The 22,020-nt window shown below is 40.4% G+C and overlaps 3 protein-coding genes and 1 non-coding gene across 6 annotated transcripts; 2 read left to right on the top strand and 2 right to left on the bottom strand.

Moving 5' to 3' along the window:
* Positions 1-326: 326 nt before the first annotated feature.
* LOC104443165 (protein INAPERTURATE POLLEN1) lies at positions 327-2,516 on the bottom strand. The gene is made up of 2 exons (XM_010056506.2): positions 2,456-2,516; positions 327-1,147 (listed from the first exon to the last, which is right to left on the bottom strand). The coding sequence occupies exons 1-2, from the start codon at positions 2,514-2,516 to the stop codon at positions 327-329; spliced, it is 882 nt and encodes a 293-aa protein (XP_010054808.2).
* Positions 2,118-2,188, top strand: TRNAG-GCC. The gene has a single exon. It is a non-coding gene; the product is annotated as a tRNA-Gly (tRNA).
* Positions 2,517-13,435: 10,919 nt separating the features above from the next.
* On the top strand, positions 13,436-19,285 carry LOC104441887 (adenine phosphoribosyltransferase 4). Of its 2 annotated transcripts, XM_039310593.1 has the most exons (7): positions 13,436-13,473; positions 13,788-13,880; positions 14,271-14,381; positions 15,757-15,849; positions 17,337-17,486; positions 18,663-18,721; positions 18,902-19,285. In XM_039310593.1, the coding sequence occupies exons 2-7, from the start codon at positions 13,799-13,801 to the stop codon at positions 18,953-18,955; spliced, it is 549 nt and encodes a 182-aa protein (XP_039166527.1). In that variant the 5' UTR covers positions 13,436-13,473; positions 13,788-13,798; the 3' UTR covers positions 18,956-19,285. The 2 variants fall into 2 exon arrangements, with proteins under 2 accessions (XP_039166527.1, XP_010053440.1); XM_010055138.3 differs by lacking the exon at positions 13,436-13,473 and having other exon boundaries at positions 13,572-13,880.
* Positions 19,286-20,232: 947 nt separating this feature from the next.
* Positions 20,233-22,020, bottom strand: LOC104441888. Of its 2 annotated transcripts, none has more exons than XM_018872289.2 (2): positions 20,955-22,020; positions 20,233-20,457 (listed from the first exon to the last, which is right to left on the bottom strand). In XM_018872289.2, the coding sequence occupies exons 1-2, from the start codon at positions 21,813-21,815 to the stop codon at positions 20,452-20,454; spliced, it is 867 nt and encodes a 288-aa protein (XP_018727834.2). In that variant the 5' UTR covers positions 21,816-22,020; the 3' UTR covers positions 20,233-20,451. The 2 variants fall into 2 exon arrangements, with proteins under 2 accessions (XP_018727834.2, XP_010053442.2); XM_010055140.3 differs by having other exon boundaries at positions 20,917-22,013.

A 22,020-nucleotide genomic window follows, 5' to 3' on the forward strand; every position in this document is an offset into this window, starting at 1 on the left:
ATTTGGAAAACTTCAAGATTACGTTACAGACGGCTATCCATTTTCTTCTGTATGTTTTGAATCGCCGCTCCCCTCCTCCCAAAAATACCATATAATGAATTCTCAGCGCAAAAAGAAGGAGAAGCGGGTTTTCTTTTTGGGGGAGAGGGCCATGAAATGCAAGTTAATTCAACGGTAGGGTTAGAGATGATGATGACATACCTCTCACATTCTCACTCCCATCATTTCGCAACGACGAAGTCCCCCATGCAAAAAGATAAATCCTCTTCAAATCCTCCATAAAGAAAATGAAGATTAAATAAACCCTAAATTTAGGAAAATCCTCATCAACGCATCTTCACCGGGCAATGCTGGAACTTCTCCAGCAATTCCGGGTCTCTCAACCCAACAAGAAATTGGGCCAAAGCTTCAAGAAACAGACCCGCCTGGTACAGGTTCGTTGCGCTCATTATATCCGCGAGCACGCTCTTCCTCAGCCTGTTGGCGTCCAGGAAAACGCCCGCCAAGCCCTGTGCCGCCGCCGCTGCGGCCTTCCCGACCGTGGCCGTCGTCTCCTTCTTCTTTTTGCCGGACGCTCTCGTCCACTGATCAGCCACTCGGTCCGCAAAGTGGGCCTGCTCGGCCTTGGCCCGGTCCCACAGCGCCGGCACCATCAACCGGACCCCGCACTCGATCTGCTCCATTCGGGATATGGTGTGCTTGCTAGGGTTCTTCCACGCTGTCAATACCTGCCACGGCCTGCCCGAGAGCTGGTTGCAGTCGTCTTCAAGAAAGACACCAGCGCCTTCATCATCGCTATCGTCGCCGTCGTTCTCGAGGAGTGAGCGGAGGAGGGTGGTGAAGACGTAAGGGTGGAGGTCGCCGAGGAAGAGGAAGGGCCTCTCGAGGGAGTTGCGCCACGGAGGGCAGAGCAGCCGAGGGAGCTGGTCGGCGGAGGAGGAGGACGCGGCGAGGTTGAGGGCGGAGTAGTAGGACTGGAGGTGGCAGTGGAGGGCGTGGACGGCAGCGGATAACTGGACCGAGGTGGAGGAGGAGGAGGAGGAGGAGGACAAGGAGTCACGGAGGAGCGGGAGGAGGGTGCGCTCGAGGGCGTCAAACCACTCGGCGTAGAAGTCGGCGAAGCGGCGGGTCTTCTTGAAAGGGTTGGCTGCGGGCAACGCTAGGGTTAGGGTTAGTCTTTTCTTGAAACGAGAGAGAGAGAGAGAGAGAGAGAGAGAGAGGTACCTGCAGATTTGTGCATGTTGAAGAAGACGTGAATGGAGACGTTGCCTTGGGGAGAGATCGACGGGGAGAGAGACGATGGAGAATTCGGAAGGCGAACTTGGAGGATTTCTCTGCAATTTTTCTTTTTGGAGGGAAAAGAAGAGAAGAAGCGTTGGCAGGAAGAAAGCATTTGAGAGCTGCGAATGGGCGGGGCACCCGGATAGCCTTGCGGGTTTTCGGGTCATGGGCCGTGAAGTGATGCCCGAAAGCCCGCAGTCAGGCTACTGATTATTATTATTTTCTTTTTCCAACGGAAAAGATTGGAAACTCATGTATTAACAATGAGAGTTAAATGTAGCCGCCAGAGGAATAAATTCGTCATATACTTTTGTGATTAATGATGAAGAACATTGAAACCCGGAAAAACTAGCTCCACGGCATCATTGTCACTGTACATGTGGTTCAAATGAATATAACATCGCAATTTCTTTGAAAGAGATCAACTCATTTTTGTATCATGCTCTCGTAAGTTATACACGAGAGAGTAAGAAATGAGGGAGACCTATGATGTCGAGACCTTTGCATTGTCCAGGATGAGAAGCTCGAACGAGTGGCTACCCATGGTGACCAAACCGGATGAAACCGTAATATTTGCATATTGCTCTCTTTCTATATATGTTAAGAAGGTTCACTAAGTTTTTGTGTTGCTCAATTACACGGCAAGTGATGTGCTTGTGAAATTTTAAATTTCCATTGCACATATTATAGAATGATGTTTTTTTTTCATATAAATTAGAGTTATTTCAAGATTTCTCCATTCCCTTTTTCGCTTATGAAACATGGAAGAGGTAGCGAAGGCTAGAAAACACTTATTATTAAATATAAATCTTAAGTGAGAAAATACGGTTCATCCGGCACCAGTGGTCTAGTGGTAGAATAGTACCCTGCCACGGTACAGACCCGGGTTCGATTCCCGGCTGGTGCATTGCCTTTTTTATTTCCACTCTTTTGTTCTTCATGGAACTGCAACTTTCTTCCCTTTTCTCTTTCGTTTCATGGTGCGAGAAGTGATTCAACGTTCATCTCCCTGTCAATGGCATGACGGCAATCCCAACAAGCCGGAGTCCAAGCACAAGCTATATTGCCGATGAGAATTCGAATCGGGAAAAGCACGATGTAACTGAGATCTCGGGATTCGACTGGAGTAGAGTCCAAATAGCTATCTCACAATATATAACACAATTTTACGTACCAGCACCAAATTTCGTTTTTGAATCAGCAACAGGGACACAACGAAGCCTACGCAGACCCATTCTCTCGTCTCGAACATCTCATCCAAACTTCATCCAAAGAGCGCGTGCATCAGTCTCTCTACAGAACATGGACGAGAAGCACGGTCGTCGATGCATCGCCGAATCGATGCAGCAGTTTTTCCTCCTGTTTTCCAGACTCGCTCTCTGGCTTTTTGCCACGCTCCCTCCTATAAGACCATGCATGTTTCGACGGCCTTCGCTCGAACCGTCCGTATCGAATGATTCGACTCGGCTAGCTCGATCGGGACATCGCAAGAAAATGACGCGCCTCAGCGTTCGACGTCACGAGAGACGGAGAGAGAATCGAGACTTGCTACATCGCTGGAACTGCAGGTCTTCCGAGTTCAGTCCGGTGTGAACGGGAGCTTTCTCCTTCTTCAGGTGGCGCTGGCGTCAACGGAAGAATCAAAGGTATAAAAGTCGGCTCAAATTGTCAATGTAGGCCCAATCCCAAAAAGTCCGCGGCCCATGTTTCGGTTGAAATTGTTGGCAAAACAGCCTCGTACGTTCTTTTAATAAGGGCAAGACTTCCAACTTTAGTGAAATTAAATTTGGGCGTGCGGATTCTCCCCTCTCGTTTCACATTGGTCATTCCATTCTTTTCAAATGCTAGTGCCGTTCCAATTTTCAACACTTCTAGAAATTAAGGAGAGATTGCTATTAAACAATGAAAATAGGCACTCGCGGTTCGCCTTTTATAAAAATTTATATTATGCAAATCAGATCCATCCTTGCCCCACCCGATGCGTAGGTCGATACATGTGGCCCCATTGCACCATAAAAGCTCCGTTAATTGTGGGCTTTGATTGTCCTTCTACGACCAGGGCGGCGTGGATTTTATTTCGATGAGTTCGGATTGAATTGTCGTCGCTGACCTTGCGCTTAGTTCGTGTATGTTAAGATATTAGAGCCACTTAGACAATTAAACATCAATTGACCTCAACAACACATACGTTCATCTGTCCAAGCTCCCATTATTTGAGCAAAGAGAAAGATAATAGTGTCCCTTCCCTTCCCATTTTTACATGTTGACCAAAGGGCTTCGCGTGTCGACATTATCCATGATAATCACACTGACCCGTTTGCACGAGCATTCCTTGTTCATTAGTATGAAAAGTCAGTTTTGAATCTTTCTCATGTCCATCATTCTTCATTCAATATATGTACAAGTCACCAGTGCTAACTTTATTACTTTTTATTCAATTCGAAGATGTTTGTTTTGACGAAAAATGAATGATATGAAAAATAAATTCTCAAAAAATAATTCTTTATATCACTTACAAAAATGAAAAAACGAAAAATATTTTTATATTCACGAAAATATTTGAAATAAATCTCGTGGAAATTAAACTGTTCAACTATTTATGGGAGATCTGCACAATTGGATCTCCCTTCTGGGATTTGGATTTTGTCCAGCGTCCAAGACAAGAATTTCAATAAATGCTTTTGCTCGATTGCATTTCACCTCAGATCTCTCCCTCCCTCTCTCTCTCTAACGGAGATTTGAACCTGCGTATTTGGACCAATCGTACGTACATGGCAGAAAGCATGAATGATACTTCAGAATCCAATCTAGGCCCATTTATTTCCAGAGACCTAATCCTTTATATCACCTGTTCAACGAAAAGAGAGAGAGAGAGGGAGAACGGAAGTCATGATGCTCCTCGAGATATTCACTAGGGAGCGAGACTCTACTCGAACTTTGATACCATGCCAAAAGATTTCAAAATTCAAATTCAAAAACCTGAATATGTTATGTGTTAAGACATGTATGTTAAGTCCACATCGACTTTATATTCAGGCGCAAGCAACTCATCACTAGACATGAAGTAATAACCACTTTAAATCGGTAATTTTCTATGAATTGCTTGCAAGGTATCTTTAACGCCCAACAAAATTTGATAGAACTTGACTTGTACATTCTCCGTCTTTGATAGATCTAGAAGTCCTTTTATTAGGGCGTGATTTTCGGATGATTAGTCAGGATTGTACTATGCTAACAAGTACAAAGATTTCTAGGATCCTTCTCCTGAGGATCAATCAAATCAATAACTACCCGAGAAAACGCGAGACTGATTTGGAGAATTTCGTAAAATGATCTTGGTTTTCCACCTAGGTTTCCCCACATGTTTGGAATAGTGGCAAGAGTCATTTCGTGTGCGATTTGGACCATGTCTTGATTGGTCCTTTGATGGTGTTTATGATTGGTTGAGACTTGAAAGTGAAGGCCAAGAAAATGATGGGGATTTGAAAAAGTATTTTTATTTCAAAAATATTTTTTTTTGTCCAAGCGACTAACAAATTTGACACTTGCAACCAACCAAAAAATAAAATGACAAATTTGACCCTCCATCAGAAATAGGGATGGAAAAAATTTCCAAACTATGCCTATTTTGACACACTTTTATGTTAGAATCTTTTCTTTTCTTTTTTTGTGATAAAAAAATCATAAACTTGTATATGTGCGATGCATTTAACTCATGTCAATATTCCGTCAATGACCACTATTAAAAATTTTCTTTCATGGACAACAGAAGGCAAACCATGTTGATAATGGCACCTATGTGACTTAAGAAAAACAAAAACGACATCGTTTTAACTAAAAAGATCATTTGACTTAACATTGATGGGGGGTTAAATATATCACACGAATACAAGTTTGAGATTTTTTGTGTTGCAGGAAAATGTTTGGGGTAAATATGTCATAAATGATATACTTAGAGAGTTTTTCATGTTAGCAAAAAAATTTAAGAGAAATGTATTAAGATAGACATAATTTGTGATCTTTTACAATTCTTTTTCTTTGTAATTTTGTGAAAAAGGAAAGGTCAAAATTGTCATGTGCTCATTTAAGTCTCCAATTCACCAGTGCCCTTTTTCTCTCCAATTTGGAGAGGTCGTTAAAATGTTGGTTGCAATGGATTTCAATGAATTTGACATTTCGTTACCTACCATTTCTTTCCATCATTCCCAAACATAGGCTTGCGGTAATCCTAGGTTCCTAAGTTTGTGTGTAAACCATTGATTCTGACTGAAAACAAAATCATCCAAGCCTTGGACGTTTGTATTTGTTTGGTAGGGGGTATAATCAAGTTGAGTCAAGCCAACAATTGCCGAGCTGGAGCTAGATTCGCCTAATCTAGGTACAATGCTCAAAACTTGACTCGAGCTCAATTGAGTAGTAAAATCTATGCTCCAACTAGACCTGAGTGAAAAATTGAGATTCCCAACTCTATCATAACAAGATACAATGAATCTGGGCGAATGGCTTGATAAGCTTGAACATCATCCCAACATTTAATTAAATGTGGGTTTACTGTGAAAAATTTTAGTACTTTCATATGTGTGTATATAAATCGTTGGAAAAGAATTATGGAAATTCAATTAGGCTTGATGAGCTTGGCATTGGCATACTCCAACTTCACTCAATAAAATACTTTATTATAACTCGAGCTCAACTCGAATTAAAATCAATCATTATAACTTGAGCTCAACTCGAATTAAAATAAAGCAAGTACATCTCAAATGATCGTACTTGCAAATGGCTTGACACAATTTAATTCCATTTGTTTTGGATAGGGAAAAATGTGAATTCTAGAGGATCAAATCGATCAGATCACGCGTGAAGGCCACTTGGCCGAACCATTTGATTCAAGTGAAGGCAAGCCTTGATTAGCTATTAAGGATGATGTATAAGGTCATTGGAACCCGCCAACAACGGTTGCTCATCTTCAACATACCAAATCGTGGGAAATTGTCCAATTAATCCTAAGTCTATTATACAAATGTTAATTTTGTCATAAATTTTTCAATTTTCTCAATTTAGTTCTAAACTTCTGCTTAAAGTTCCGATGTAGTCATTCCGATCAATTTTCGCCAAAAATCTCTAATTTGGCAAAATCGAAAAATTTACAACTACATTGGAACATACCGCGTAGGACGTTTCACGTGCCGCATAAGATGACAAGATCACCACATCGGCTATTTCCGACGAAAGTTGGCCAGAATAACTATATTGGAATTTCATGCAAACGTTTATGACTGAATTTGCGAAATAAAAAGTTTAGGGCTAAAGTATAATAAGTCCAGGACTAGTCAGGATAATTTTCCCTCCCCTAATCATGAGTTTTTTTTCCTCCATTGATTATGACCTCGGACTTGTTCAGACGTCATTATACAGCACATAATGCCATCTCCCGAGCGAACATGTAACGAGCGCTCAATTATTCCTCCGCATTAAAATAGAAAGAGAAAATCAGCAAAAACAGCGAAGATCTAGAATGGAATTTTTTCTCCGGATCGCATGCGCAGAAAGCAACAATCCATAGATCGCAGGATCTTCCCAAAGATCTGACCTCCCGAAGATGGCAAGCTCGGACAGGGGGACGGGAACGACCACATGACAGCGACCAACACCACAGGAATCGGAATCGTTCGGTACGCCACGCCATACCAATCGCATGTGGACTAGGCACGAGACGAAGGGACCGTGCTCCGTGCGACCTCTTTTTACGGTCCTTTTTACGTTATGGTCCATCCCCCCTTCCAGCACCAGAAGGAAAGATTGAGAAATTTAAAGAAAGCAAAAGAGGAATGAAAACTTTGATGTCATTAAATAATTTCATTTGAGTTATGATGATAGGCTAATGTTTCAAATGCGAGTTCCTTTTGAATGCTCAAGCTTTCACTCACTACAGTGGCGGGCCCGGTCTATATATATCGAGTTATAGTTTGTATGAGATTTATCTATATATATATATCAATGTTCATATGGTCTCTCTTCAATTATTAGCTCAAGTTTTCAAGTCGGACAATCTAACTAGTAATGGAATCATCCATTTCAATATAGATTGAGTACAAATTTTTGAAGTCAGGTACAAACGTCAAATATTGGGGAAATTGTCCAATCAATTCTAAATTGGTTGTCAGATATTAATTCAATCACGAACCTTTCAATTTTGTCAATTTAATTTTAAACCTTTGCACAAAATTATGATGTAGTCCTTTCGGTCAATTTTCATTGTAAATTTCTAATAGAGCGGTATGCCATACAAGACAACTGGCAATGACTGAATCGTCATATGTTGGAAATTTCTTAAGAAAATCGATCGAAATGATTATATCATAAAAGTTTAGGATTAAATTGACAAATTTGAAAAATTTAGAACTGAATTGATATATGTACAATAAGTTTATAATTGATTGGATAACTTTTCTATCACACATTGGCTGCTAGCGGAATGGCTAAGACTTGTAATTGTCATCGGTCTTTTCTAGGATCGGAATTCTTTGTATTTGATATGACTCGTGCGCGATAGTGATATGGTACTGCGGAGGCTCTAGAATGGATTAAACTTATATAAGTTATACGCTTGCGTAGAGTAGGAGCCAAGCATTTAACGCCGAAAAATGTTCCCTCCAACTGTAGCTCTTGTCTCTTCTGCTTCATCCCATGCTTTGGCGCAATTTGTATGGGCATTTGAGATCAGCGAATCAAACGCCATCAATATCACGAGACAATTGTAACAATCCAAAAAAAAAAATCATTTGAACCATGATAATGACCCATATTTTGTTAGTACATAAAAAATATTATAGGAAAAACCAAAGACATGCCAGAATTCTTACTTGGACCACTGCCGTACCTGTGTCTTTTAAAGGACCGCCAGCCACGGTAACTTTAACTAGCCATCCGCCGCCGTCAACCACCGCCGCTACCAACCACAGTGGCGGCCTCCGGATTGCTACCACAAAGGGCTGCCGTGAAGATTGTCGTTCCTACACCACTGTCTCTGCTGGGAATCTTCCAGAATTTCTCATCGGACCGTTCAAATCACGTCGGCAATGCCAAGAAACACTATCCTTGCGGCGATGGCTCATCCACAATGGCCATAGCCTGAGTGATTGAGACACAATGAACGCTTTGGCAAAGGACACGACGCGTCGGCTCATCCACAATGGCCATAGCCTGAGTGATTGAGACAGAATGAGTGCTTTTGCAAAGGAGATGACGCGAACAAATGCGGAGATGGCAAGCAAAAGGCCATCATCATCTTTGTAGATCGAATGAGCAAGTGGTTGGCCGAGATCGAGGAAGTATGCATGGAACACAATTGATTTTCTCAAGAAGATTAGGGTCCGTTTGTTTTTGTTCTAAGTTCTTTATTTTTCTGTTTTTTGTTCCACGGAATTAAAAAAGAACAAAATTCATTTGATAATCCACTAATTTTTCTATTTCTCGAAATAGAAAAGTAGCCAAGAATTGATTTAGAATAGAAATGAGAAATAAAAAAAAAAAGTAGTTTATTGTTCATAGGAATAATTTTTAGAAATAAGTTTTTTTTCTTTTTTTATTTATTTTCTTTTTCTTCTTTTGTTCTTATTTCTCACCACCCCTCACCCCCTCACCATCCACCACCCCCCCAACTGGCCATCAGTCGCCGATTGCCAATTGTCAATTGCCACTATCGCCAATTGTGGTGACGACAATAGTGAGAAAGAAGGAAGAAAGAAAAATCTACAAAAATTATTAAGAATTTAAAAAAAAAAATCGAGGGTCATAGTAAACACATTCCTATTATTTTTCTATGCCGAGAATACAAATTTTATATAGTAACCAAATGCATTATTTTACTTACAAATTATTTCAGAAAATAGAAATAGAAAAATAATATTTCTGAAAAGAAATTATTCTCTGAAAAGGAAATATTACCAAACCCTTAGTTACCCAATTTCGACTTTTCTCTCTCTCAACCGGCTTATGTAGATGCAATGTGATTGAATTGAGTGATCCTCACAAGTTTTGTCGAAGAAATTCACCATCATGAAGCAAGATTTAGTCACCTGCTAGAACCCATGGGCTTTTAGCAGCTGGCAAATTTGGGATTTGTACGGGACATTTTTAGAAGCAAAACGATGGTCTTGTAAATGAAGAAGCCTTAGTAACTAGTGCAGGGCGCACATACATGTATCTAATAAATTTTGAAACATGAAAATGGTCAGAAGAGGGAAAAATGAGGTATATATATATTTATTTAATTTTTTTGCATTCTCAAAAAATTTCTATAATTCTTCGAAAGTTCCCTACAAATAAACATCAACGGGTGTACAAGCACAAGGGACATACAAAATCTTCACAAAGGCAGGGGCAGACTTCCATGTCCTCGTGAAGCCGGCATCCCCTGCACAACCAGATATCGCTTCTGCACAAACATTATTTTCCATGAATAAAAAAAGAAAGAAGAAAATCGTGCATGGCCCCAAAAATATAAATATATAAGCACCTAAAAAAATAAATTATTGAGTGGCCAATCTCTCTATATATATATATATATATATATCCGTCGCCCTTTTATCAGGAGTTGCTTTCGAATCTCTACAGCAATATTCTGTGGGCAACTCTCATCCCTTTCGCATTAACCCCAAACAATACTTTTTCTCCTCTTTAACCCCCCCGGCCATCGCGAATTAAATGAGTCCGTCCGTCCTTGTCGTTTTCGTCCCGACACGGTGACGCTTCCCGCTAATGCTTTTCCCACCGTTAAAAATCATGTCTTTGTTTTTTCTTTGGCTTTCGTTCGATCGAAGATACCTGTCGTCTCTGCCAGGTTTTACGGAGAATCCGACGGAGCAACGCAAGATGTTTCCTTTCCGGAAGGGGGTAGCCTGTGTTCCTGTCAGGCACGGATATAATTTAGATTTGCCCTGCGATTTTTTAAATAAGAAATGCAGCAACAAACAAGGAATCTGGGCATGTCTTCGAATGGAGCTCGACTCGGAACTACAGTATTTCATGCGCCCCCGTTATCTCCTTTACATAATAGAACAAACTCCGCTTGGAATACCGACAATGTTTCATGGTCGATGGACGATGAAGGGTGACCAACTGACCGGAACATCTTATTAAAGGACTTCGACATACGGATTTTAAGGTCTGACGGAATATCATATTCGTATTATTTCATTAAATGGCTCATCAATCCACGCCTCCTTCTTTCGTTGCTTAATCTCTGAAAAAATGAGGACCACATCTTGGCCTGTTTGCACTGATTCTTATTTTGACAAGTGTCTCGAGAGCGTTATTTAAGTTTATCCCACAAAAAAAAAAAAAAAATCGAGACACTTCAAAAATCAAACAAGTACACCATTTGAGAAAACTAGTTACTTCGAGTAAATAATTTTATATTTTCAACGCATACTCAATGAGACTCTTTTTTTTTTTTTTTTTTTGGGAGGGGGTCAGTTACTTGAGGAGACTTAACAAGTACTCTTTTAACATTTTTCCTCGTCTTTAATATATTCTTTCTAGCATTTGAGGTTCATTTCTATTTGACAAAAAGAAGAGCAAATTATTAAAAATATCCCGACATTGTCCTAATTATAACTTTTAAAATTAGAATATAAAATCCCTTATTTTAACGGAAAAGCCAACAATTTTTTTCTTCTCATACAAGAGCAATATAAGCCAATTTATCGGTTGCCCTATATTTTTATTTAATTTTCCCATACAATCTTAAATCTGTCAATTTCATTTTGTAAGTTAACCATTCCTTCCAAGTTAAAATAACCAATCGCGATCAATTTAACTATGCTCAAACATCAAGGGCCCTCTAATGTGAGAGTCTTGACACATGGCATAATTATATGGACTCTTGATAATTTTAAGAAAATTGTTCAAACATTTTGACGATTTGTCAATTTAGTTCTAAGCACTTTGACATTTGCTAATTTAGTCGTAAATCTTTTGAGAATTTTTCAATATAGTCATTTTGCCCAATTGTCCAGACTAGCAAAACTTCAAAAGATTTAGGATTAAATTGATACAATTGACTAAACTAACAAATTATTAAAAGATTTAAAACTAAATTGACACAATTGAAAGATTTAAGATTTATTAGAATTTTTTGGCCATTCATTTCGGAGACAATCTTATCTCAATCACTTTAAGTAAGATAAAAGAAAATGGATAAGATACCATACTTTTTAAATTACTTGGGTATCAAAGTTGTCATCTCCTTACCTAACAAAGCAGCTCAGCCAGAGCAAAAAAGTTGTCAAGCCCTAGTCCACGCATGGACCCGAGTATAGCCGCAAATCGTATTCAAAGGATATTCCAATTGTAAATCTTGATTAGCAATAATTAATCTAGCAGATTTATCGGAATCAACAGCCCTAACCCTAGACCCTAACCCCAAACCACAAAGAACAAAAGAGAACAGCCATTTAAAAGCTGAAATCCACTATGCAGCGCATGTTTGTCTGTTTGGAGTGGGAAAATTCTCAAGTGCTTTGTCCATAATAAAACAAATCAGGCATTATCGTTTCATTTTCAGATTAAAGTTATATAATCGATTGGGATATTGTTTTTGAAGGGCTCTCTCTTGACTTTTTGTGAAGGAAAGAGAATTTTTTTTTTTAGTGATTTAAGAAATTAATGACAAGGTATTTTAATATCTGAATGTCTATTGATCTCTATTATGGGAAGAAAATGTGCTTAATCACCTTGAAAAACTTCATATTTTTCTCATGATTTTTTCAAAATTTAACATTTGCTTTGGTTTTGGTCCTATTGTTTCTATACATATAAATAGAGATAGGTATTGACATAAGTCGGGACTCAAGGCTAGCATAAATAATCAAATGAAACCAAAAAGTTTCTGCCAATTTTGTTATTATAACATGACTTTCTTATAATGCGAGACATGAAGAGAGTGTGCATGATTAAAAAGGAGAAAGATGTAGTCATAATTAAGGCTTGTTCTTATTTGACCGTAAAAACTATTAAAGAACTCGGATCATGAATATTTGGCATGCTTCCCATTTCATCAATCATCTTTTACCTTACAAATTATATGGCTAGAAAATCACTATTGGAAACAAGATTATCCATTTCATATTTTCCAATTAGAATGAAATGATATTATAATCACTAAACTTCAAGATTAAAAAAAATCAACAAACAATCCTAGAAAGATCACAATCAATAAAATGGAATTCGTGGAATTCATAATCCGCATTTATCTTAATTTAAAGTATTTTGTTACAACATGTGTTGAAATAAAATAAAAAATGGGTTATAATTAATAAGAGCATAACAACATTATTTAAAAGTACGATTAGGAAGATAATCAAAACTTCATAAAATACTCAAGAAGCAAGATAGGCCTTTAACTATTTTAATCACCTTCTTCTAATATGTACCTTTTCTTTCGATAAATAACAAAATTGTGGCATTGGGCAAGGTGAAAAGCAAGAAAGGCATTGGATTTAGAAAAATGTTGAAGCCATTGAAAATTCATCCAAGAGGCTACATCCTAAATTAGAGTACTACAATCTACGTCATCAAATAATGATGAATCCATTAACTTTTTTTTCTTTCTACTCTAAAGTAGATGAATAAAAACATGAAAAAGTTGACTCGTCATTTTTAAATTCAACTCAACGTGTAATAATGTACATCATCCGATAACATCTAATTAGTCGTCGAGCAAAAGGAAAAATCATATCAATAGTTCAAGGATCACATTGCATATGAGACCAAAGTTCACAACATTTCGTGCCATTTTTCCTATTAAAATTGACAAAATTTCTTTCATAGAGTGCTTAACAAAGTTTAATTTGTTTGGAATGATTCATCTTTCTAAATATGGATTACATGATATAGGATAACAATTGATAATCACTTATAAAGATAAACAAAGTGAGAAACATTAATCATCACCTATAAAATTAGTCAGGCATAAACTATGGTCGATGATAAATATTTTTCACCGACTAATTTTCTAATTTTTCTAGGCCACGTAACCCATTGGCAATCATGCTTCAAGTAATTTTCTAAATATCAGAGTTACCTCTGAAAAATAAATGCACTTTTTGTAATAAATACCAGGGCCACCCAAGTAAAGAAACAAAAAAAGGAAAGAGAATTAGAGGGGCCTCGTGATTCCATTCTTCCGCTGTATGTTCCACTCTCCCTTTTCACCCCTTTACCTCCACCCTCTCCCTCTCTCTCTCTCTCTCTATCTCTCTCGTGCAGAGTGCCCCCCCTCTCCTCTCCTCTCTTCTCACCAAACTACACTCCCTCTCCCCCCCTCTCTCTCTCTCTCTTCTTTCTCTCTCTTCTCTCTCTCTCTACCATTTAAGTCATGCCCGAGTGTAGCTTTTGAACTGCGTTTGAGCTGATAACAGAGTTGCTTTTGTATCTCTCTTTGACCCCCCTCTCTCTCTCTCTCTCTCTCTCTCTCTTTCTCTCTGTTGCATTGTGTTGAGCAGACAGGGCAACAATGTCAGCTCACAAGGACAAGGACCCCCGCATCCACGGCATCAAAACTAAGATTCGGGTCGTCCCCAATTTCCCCAAACCAGGTTCGCCCCTCCCCTTCCTCGTACGATCGCTTCGTCTTCTCTCTCTCTCTTCTCTCTCTTCTCTCCCTGCCCGTCTCCTTTTTTCCTCCTCCGGTTCGGGAAATGCTGGGGCCTCGATAAGTCGGCAGTAAAAGGAGGAATTTTTGAAGCTCCGGGCTTGTCCGATTCTTGAAATTACGAGTTTTTCGAGGATGCCGCGTGAGCATGCAGAGGCAAGACGAAGTTCTTTTTTTTTTTTTTTTCGCTTCGGCCCCCCGTGGTGGTGACGACATGCGATGCGAGCTTCAAAGCTGTCTCCTTTTGGCCCGGCTTTGTCTTTTTTCTTTCTTCGGCAGCGTTCCTCTGTTTCGAGAGCAGGTTGGTTGAGGTTACTGACGGGCATGATTGCAGGCATAATGTTCCAAGACATCACTACCCTGCTGCTGGATCCACAGGCCTTCAGAGACACCATTGATTTGTTCGTCGAGAGATACAAGGGCAAAAACATATCAGTTGTTGCAGGTAAAGAGGGGATGTGAAAAAAGAAAAAAAAAATATTGAGAGGGAGAATCTTTTTGGGTGTTAAAAAAATTTCATCTTTTCATGGAATTTTAGCAGACTTTGGTTGAACTGATTAGTAGAATAGCTTTCAACACTTTGGTGGGGTCCATGCAAAGAAGAAAGTAGGTTAGGGAAGGATGGGGAAATTTCTCCCTCATTATTGCATGTTATTATTATTATTATTATTTTATTTTTTTTGGGTTGGGGTATAGATGGTCTTCAGTCTTGTGAATGCTTTTTGGGAAAGATCGTGGAATGGCAGCGACTGTGGTTTTCTTCTATTCTTTACTTGGCTTTTTGGGCAGTGATTTCTTGGTTTGACTATGGGCCATTGCTAGTGGAGTGTGCTACTTAATGCTCTCTATCAAGTTTATTGAGCGGCTCACATTTGCTCTCTGTCTCTGTCTCTCTCTCTCTGCGTGAGCGCGCTGGGGTGTGAGCATGTGCTTGCATCCCTGATTATGTGGTTGGTAGGTGATAATGGATGCCCACATTGTTGAAGTGGACCCTGCTGATGTGAGCTTGGATCGAGTTGATTTTCTGGATATGTCCATGTCTTTTTAGTATTCGGTCAGAATTTAGTAGAGTTTGGAGAGAATAAAAATCTATGGATGCTGAAATTTACAGTGATTGGATGTTCCTATGCCCAGATTTTTTCTCGCACCTCCATGTTGATATGTGAAAAACATGGACCGTGGTGCCTGCTGCTGCCACTAGTTCTTGAGATGATACAATCTTTTCGTATCACTTTTGGGACAAGGATATCAACCTTTTGGATATGGTTGTTCTACATTTAAGTGGTAAATTGATTGTCAATTGACCTGTAAGATCGTGGCATGACAAAATTTATGGTTGAGAAGCAATTTCATGAGATAGACCTTCAACCGTTGGATCACTTTGAGATGATATGTCCTCATCATGAATAATTGACGTTTCAATTTTTTCCCCCAAGGGTCAATTTAACTTTTAAACAGGATCTTAATCCAACCTTTTTGGTATGCTTGAGTGATTGCACAAAAATTGCTACGGCAGACTATGTTCTCTTGGTTTGAACTTCAATCATCTTGCTCAAAGTTTTTGCCTTTTCCTTTCAAACTGATGATTTTTTGTTATTTATAAAAAAGGCGATCTGATTATGTTACCGATTCTGTATACTTCTGAAAGGTTTTTTTATGACAATCTTGTGAAAAAATTTGTCTAACACAGTAATTCTCTAGTCTATGATTACATGCTTTGATTCTTGGTTGGGAAGCACTGTTACTGTATTTCGTGTAGCAGTCGCTACACTTGTTGCGTTTAACAATCCCTGAAATTATTTTCTACAATCTTTTTCCAGGGATAGAGGCTCGAGGTTTCATATTCGGTCCTCCCATTGCATTGGCGATTGGAGCAAAGTTTGTACCTCTGAGAAAGCCAAAGAAATTACCTGGTAACTTTAATCCAACCGTAGTGATTTCCTTGCGTTCATGCTTTAATCTCTTTTATGCATCGAAGTGACGAGTGTTCATCAATGCATCTTTTCCATTATGTATTTCACGCCCACTTGTCATGTCCTATTTGTTGTTTGCTACATCTCCCCCTCCTTTGTCATTATTTTAATTTGCCTTAAGTATGAGAAGCTTTCATAAAATTACATGTACATTTTGTTCTGAACCTGAAGATGTTGTCATTTGCCAAAATAATTTTCTGTGCTGCTCATCATGTACTATGATGCAAGTTGAATTTCTTTGTCAATTCTTTGTTCCCTTAAGGTGTTTAGTTTCCATGGTTTACAATTCGGGGTGCTAGCTTAGTGCTACAGGCTGTGAGGTCATGAGGTTGAATTTTCGTGTGGTTTGTGGTTGTGCGTTTTTTCTGTTCTGGACCTCTAGCACATCGGTGGAGCTATGATGATGGGGCTGGCCCACCTTCAAGGGGTCTCGAATGTTAAGGGGCAACAAATCTGCAGTCTTAAATTTGACTCTCATGGTAATAGCCTGAGAGATTAGCCATGCCTATTGCCCCTCTATGCTCGTGTTTTTTAGCGTCTGTCCTTTTTTTGTGAAAGATGATTGATAATCCTTGTGATCTCTCAATTGTGATGATAGATATCTTTAACCACTGTGACATATTAAGGTTGAGCTAGTTTAGCGACACTCACCCAAATTAATGTCAGAGTCTTTGAACTTGGGCAAGTCATTTCAAGTGAGATCTGTTAGTACTGCGCCCTTAGGACAACTCTTCCTCAACCGTGGCTCTATGAATCTCCCAAAATTCATACCTCCTGAGTAATCATATGCAAATTCCACCCGAAACGGTGCCTCCTAATCTTGATATACTTATAATCTGCCCTTTCCAACCACATCTAACATTTTGTATTGGAATATCCTTGATATTGATGTTTTTGTCTTTCTCTGGCTCATTTAACCTTTTGCATGAGTATGTGGACCATGGCTATGACCAATAAAAGATGTGGCTGTCTCATGGGAGAACATCAGTTGATATTGTATTTCATTTCAGCATTTCATTTGACATTGCGGTTATGTAGCTTTCACCCATTTTCTTTTTCCTATTTGGATTTTCATTTGACATTGCGGTTATGTAGCTTTCACCCGTTTTCTTTGTCCTATCTGGATTTCTTTTATGCTTCAATCCATCGACTGAAGTTCAATATCTCCAGCCTTCGAATGGGGTTACCGAATTTTCCCATCTTCCATGTCTTCCAGTAGTTATTTGTCCTTGTTGTGCTCACGATTGGCAGAATTTAGAACACCCCATCTGTAGAAAACTTAGTGACCTTGTTTCTTTCTGGATATGATATATCAATAAATTCCATGGTGATGGCTTTCTCAAGATGCATTCATGTAGAAGCTCTTAGATGAAAACTGATGCTGGACTATTGTGGCACCTGGTACTAAGAGCTTTCTTCCATGGCAGGGGAAGTTATCTCAGAAGAGTATGTTCTAGAATACGGAAGAGATTGTCTTCAGATGCATGTTGGAGCTGTGGAACCTGGTGATCGGGCTTTGGTGGTGGATGATTTGATTGCCACTGGCGGAACTCTTTGTGCAGCTATGAATTTACTAGGTAAGGGCTCAATGGTCTTCTAATTTAGCAGTACTAGTAGCACAACAAATGTGCAGCTTCAGGTACTGCAAAGTTTGTTTGGATACTGATTCCATCTCTAATATTTATGCCAGTCTGAAGAAAGAGAGAGATTTCTTCTGGTTTCCTGCTACATTATGCTTGCCCTTTATGATAAATAAACCTAAACATGTGCTCGCATTACTGTGTTATCATTCTTTCTTCTTCTCATACTGAGGTACACAAACTGCAGTTTTATGTAATTCTATTTATATATCTAAACTTCTGAGCTCTTTATTGTGCAAGGAGGTGATTGTGCAAGGAGGTGTTTTTTTATCTGAGAAACAAAAAGTGATAGTAGATAGTGTAATATGAAACTAGAAACTCAAATATTTCACACTAAAGAAGTTAAAAAAGAAAAAAAAAAAAAAAGAGGTTGATGAATTTGTACCTGGACAAAAGTAATTGATAGATGACATTTGCTAGTTTCTTATGAGTCACCTACACATCACTCTAGCTGAATTGCTACCAATAGTTTCGGGAAATTCTTGGCATCTATGTAGATCGCTCTTGTCTATGGCCTTTAAGAAGGGCAATTATATTATCTTCATTACCCTGTTCTGGCATTCATGGTGGAAACTTCAGCAGCTGGATCAGACATTAGGGCATGGTTTCGTGAACATGGACTACTAATAAGTTTGCCTTCTGACCATAGAAGTAGGCGACAGGGATGTGGTTTGAGATTATTTCCCGTTAGGAGCTGCCTGATATCTGTGAATACAGCTCACTGGTTAGATTCTAACCTCAGCAAGTCAATGCAAAGCAGCCTTAGGACTACTGTACCAAAATGCTAGCTTGTCGAAGGAAGTGAACGATGCTTCTTCTCCTATAAATGACCCCCTTGCTTCTTCCCATCTGTCCCAGATTGCCTCACCAAAATGGCTTTCGTTCACTTCTCCTGAACCTGATCATCATTATCATGAAAACCTTTGGTGTATTGGTTGGTTTAGCAAATCTGCCACCCTCCGGGCACAATCTCTTGTTTTTCTTTGTTCGAAATTAAATTTTGTCTCTGAGCTAAGTCATATGCTTTATCTCCTTTTGCAGTTTTCTCGGTGAGCACCACTTAAATATTTTGCTATTTTGCTTTCTAAACTTATGCTAACTTATGTTCCACAGAACGTGTTGGTGCTCAAGTAGTTGAATGTGCATGCGTCATTGAACTTCCAGATTTAAAGGTGCGTAAATCATAATTAAGCCCTTTCGCTAATAATATCTGTTCGTTCCATCCATTGTCATTTCATTCCACTCCTTTGCATCCTATTGTAGCATTATCTTTTTTAACGCAGAACATTTTTCATCTATTTGTGGCGTGGGCCATTACCATATGTTGTTTTTCCCATTATTGAACGTTTCAGGGACGTGAGAGGTTGCATGGCAAACCATTGTACGTCCTCGTGGAGTCCCATTGATTGGGGGACGAAGCTCCGACGACAGCAAAGCTCTCCGCGATGTATATTAAGAGGGATTCATGATCACTTCTGGGCGGGAATATGCATTTCATTCTTCTCTGTTTCGATTGGGTGGGAGAATTTTGAAGTCTGCTGGTTCAAAACCCTCCCATTTATCTGGTAGGTTAGGCGAGAAATTCGAACTACATAAAGGGCTTCTTTGGCAGAAGATGGTAGGAAATTCTCAATTATACTTACTCAAGTATAAGACCGGCAAGGGCTTTTGACCTTGTGGTGGTGGTGGTGATTTATCCTTTGCCAAATCAAAAGAGGTCTTGAATTCAATTCGCATCCTCTCTTTCCATGCTTCCTGGCGTAAAGTGGAATGAAAAAGGGACCCTTGGTCCAGTCTGGAGACAGCAATCTCGCATTCGCTAGACATTTCAAGAAAGTCCACTAAAATTTCTTTCCTAAATCATGCATCACGTTTTTCAGCAGGTGTTCTGAACAATTGCTTTTTATTGCACAAGTTTAATTGCACTAGTAATCACCCTGGTCTTAGAGATAAGAGCTATACGAAATGAATGGTCAAGGAAATGATGGAAATCAAGCAGTGAAAGTGACTATATACCCTCTACTTGTGCTCTCTCCTTTCATGTTCCTCCTAAGTAAAGATAAAGTATGGACCAAACAATAAATATGGCTTGCGAAGCACTTAGACTTGGGCGATAAGTATGAGCAGTTGAGAATGGCTATGGCGACCCCTAACCTAATGGGCATCACCACCACCCTCCTTCACTATAGCTTGACCTAACCCTCTTGCGTCATGCTGTGATGGTCTCATTCTACTTCCTTAATTGTCAAATGTAAATGCCACCATATCACACGAGGGACGAGCCTAAGAAGCTCTTGCATGAGTGACCTTGGCCAGTTCAATATCGGGATATTTGAACGATTTATCGAATAGTAAGGGGAAGGAAACATAAGGAATGAGACAACGCCTTGCCTTTACGAACATCGAGTTGACTGTATTTCGGGTCAGTGATGAGTTACTGTATTTCGGGTCAGTGAGGAGTTACTGCCGACCCCTGACCTTGGCCAGTTCAAAATCGGTTCGACGAAGGGATCTTTGTTTGCTTATTGCTGGTTGATTCGGCCATGGGTGCGGTTGAATGAATGAGTGAATCTACGCATTGTTGAAAACCAAATTTGTGGGACCGAAAATCAAATAAAGAGCAGAAGAAAATAGCATGCCGTGCGTGATCAAGTAAGAGACGATGATGCTGAAAGAAAAGAGCTCCTCAAAGTCATATTGTATTACATGACTAAACAAGATTATCATGCAGGATATAGATACAGATTATAGTACAATGCCCAAACTGCGATCTTAAACGGCAGACCGAGGATGGCGCTTGATGATGGCCAAAAACTTAAACAACTACAGCAAGATAATGTACATTCATCTCAGCTCTCAGCTCCATCCATCTTTGTCCTCTTTCTTCAATCAATCTTTATGATCAACACTGCAGAGACCGAAGAATAGAAAAGAGTCGACCGCGTGCTCTGCTGAAAATGCTGTAAATCTATGGTTCTAATTCTTCAACTAAAAAATTTGTCAATCTCCAGTGCTTTAGTATTGTCAGAACACCAATGATTAAGATTGAAATGGTAAATTAGCAACTTAGCATTCATTAAGATAGTTTCCTACATGATCAAAAGTACTAACTGCGCAAAAAATGATTGATATTACTGGTCAGATTAATAGTGATATGACACGAAAAGATTAGATTAGAATCGTAAATTTAGCAACTTAGCATACATTCAGACAACTTTCTACATAGTAAAAAAAACTAACCACCCCAAAAAAAAAAAAAAAACATCACATCTTCATCAATCCAAAGTCGTGAGAGACCCATAAGGAAATTAAAAAGTAACAAAACTTAAATAGCAAATGGAAAATCAAAAGTTCTTTCTCCATATACCTTTACAATCTATAGATAATGAGGAAGCAAGGCAATACCGCGCGAGGATCGAATACTATCAACTCGCCCTTCTCCCCAATCACCGAGTCATACCCGGCCCGAGCCTCCAAAAACGGGTCGGGCCCGGCCTGCTTCACAACCCGGCCGGCAATGACCCGGCAGACCAGCATTGCCCTCCTCCCCTTCCCTCCGCCCGCCCTCTCGTGTGCCGACCCGCTGCCCGCGAAGAACGTGCAGACCGCCGCCCCCTTGCCGCCGGAGAACGCCGAGAAGTCGGCCGAGGAGATGCCGCCGCCCGCCGACGCGGGCCCCATGCAGCGGAACCGCATGACCTCGTTGCCATCCGCGACGCACCGGGCCACATTGTCCTCCGAGCACCCGCCGACCGCACCCTGCCCGAACCCGGACCCGGACCCGGCACGGGACTTGACCGCCTCCCGGTACTCCTCGAACCGGGCCGTCGTCTTGGGCCCGCTCTGGACCTTGAAGATCTTCTCGACCCGGCCGGGAAACGCCGACTTCTCGCTCCAGCTCGTGTGGAAGATGATCTCCACCACGTTGCGCGACGGGTGGCCCTCCGGCAGCTCCGTCAGGGGCGGGCACAACGACCTGGAAGAGCGCGGAGAGACCGTCGCGGCCGGAGCGACTTTCCGGATGTTGGGTTCATTCGGATCCGAGTCCCTCTTGGAGGGTTTGGAATGCTTTGGCCTGGCGGGTGGCGGCTGCTGCGCTCTCGATTTAGGCTTCCCTCTGGCCATCTCGACGACGTCTCTCACGGTCTGCGCGCTCTTCCGGCAGCTCCCCGACGTCGAGAGGAGGCTCTTCGGGTTCGGGTGGTGATAAACGTCCTCGAACGCTCTCGATTTGCACTGCAACGACTTGACCCACCCCGTCGCCATTGATTAACCGACTCCTCGAGCTTCTCTCTCTCTCTCTCGCCCCTCCCCCCTCTCTCTCTCTCTAGAGCAGCTTAAGATTGGTCTCTCTTTTCCTGTGAGGATCTCGTTCCCCTCATGATTCTGCTTTTCGCTTCGGCGTTGATGCTCGGCTGGTCTAAGGAGGAAGAAGAAGAGGAAGAGACAATGGCGCGATAATAAATGACGG

This window comes from Eucalyptus grandis, chromosome 4 (assembly GCF_016545825.1).
Source record: "Eucalyptus grandis isolate ANBG69807.140 chromosome 4, ASM1654582v1, whole genome shotgun sequence".
NCBI lineage: Eukaryota > Viridiplantae > Streptophyta > Magnoliopsida > Myrtales > Myrtaceae > Eucalyptus > Eucalyptus grandis.

Excerpts from the sequence above, each read along its gene's own strand:
- LOC104441887 (XM_039310593.1), top strand. The coding sequence starts at position 13,799 with ATGTCAGCTCACAAGGACAAGGACCCCCGCATCCACGGCATCAAAACT. Across the intron at positions 13,881-14,270 it reads CCCCAATTTCCCCAAACCAG|GCATAATGTTCCAAGACATC; the intron begins GTTCGCCCCTCC and ends GCATGATTGCAG. Across the intron at positions 18,722-18,901 it reads TTGAACTTCCAGATTTAAAG|GGACGTGAGAGGTTGCATGG; the intron begins GTGCGTAAATCA and ends TGAACGTTTCAG.
- LOC104441888 (XM_010055140.3), bottom strand. The coding sequence starts at position 21,815 with ATGGCGACGGGGTGGGTCAAGTCGTTGCAGTGCAAATCGAGAGCGTTC.
- LOC104443165 (XM_010056506.2), bottom strand. The coding sequence starts at position 2,516 with ATGGGTCTGCGTAGGCTTCGTTGTGTCCCTGTTGCTGATTCAAAAACG. Across the intron at positions 1,148-2,455 it reads AAAAACGAAATTTGGTGCTG|CCAACCCTTTCAAGAAGACC; the intron begins GTACGTAAAATT and ends CGTTGCCCGCAG.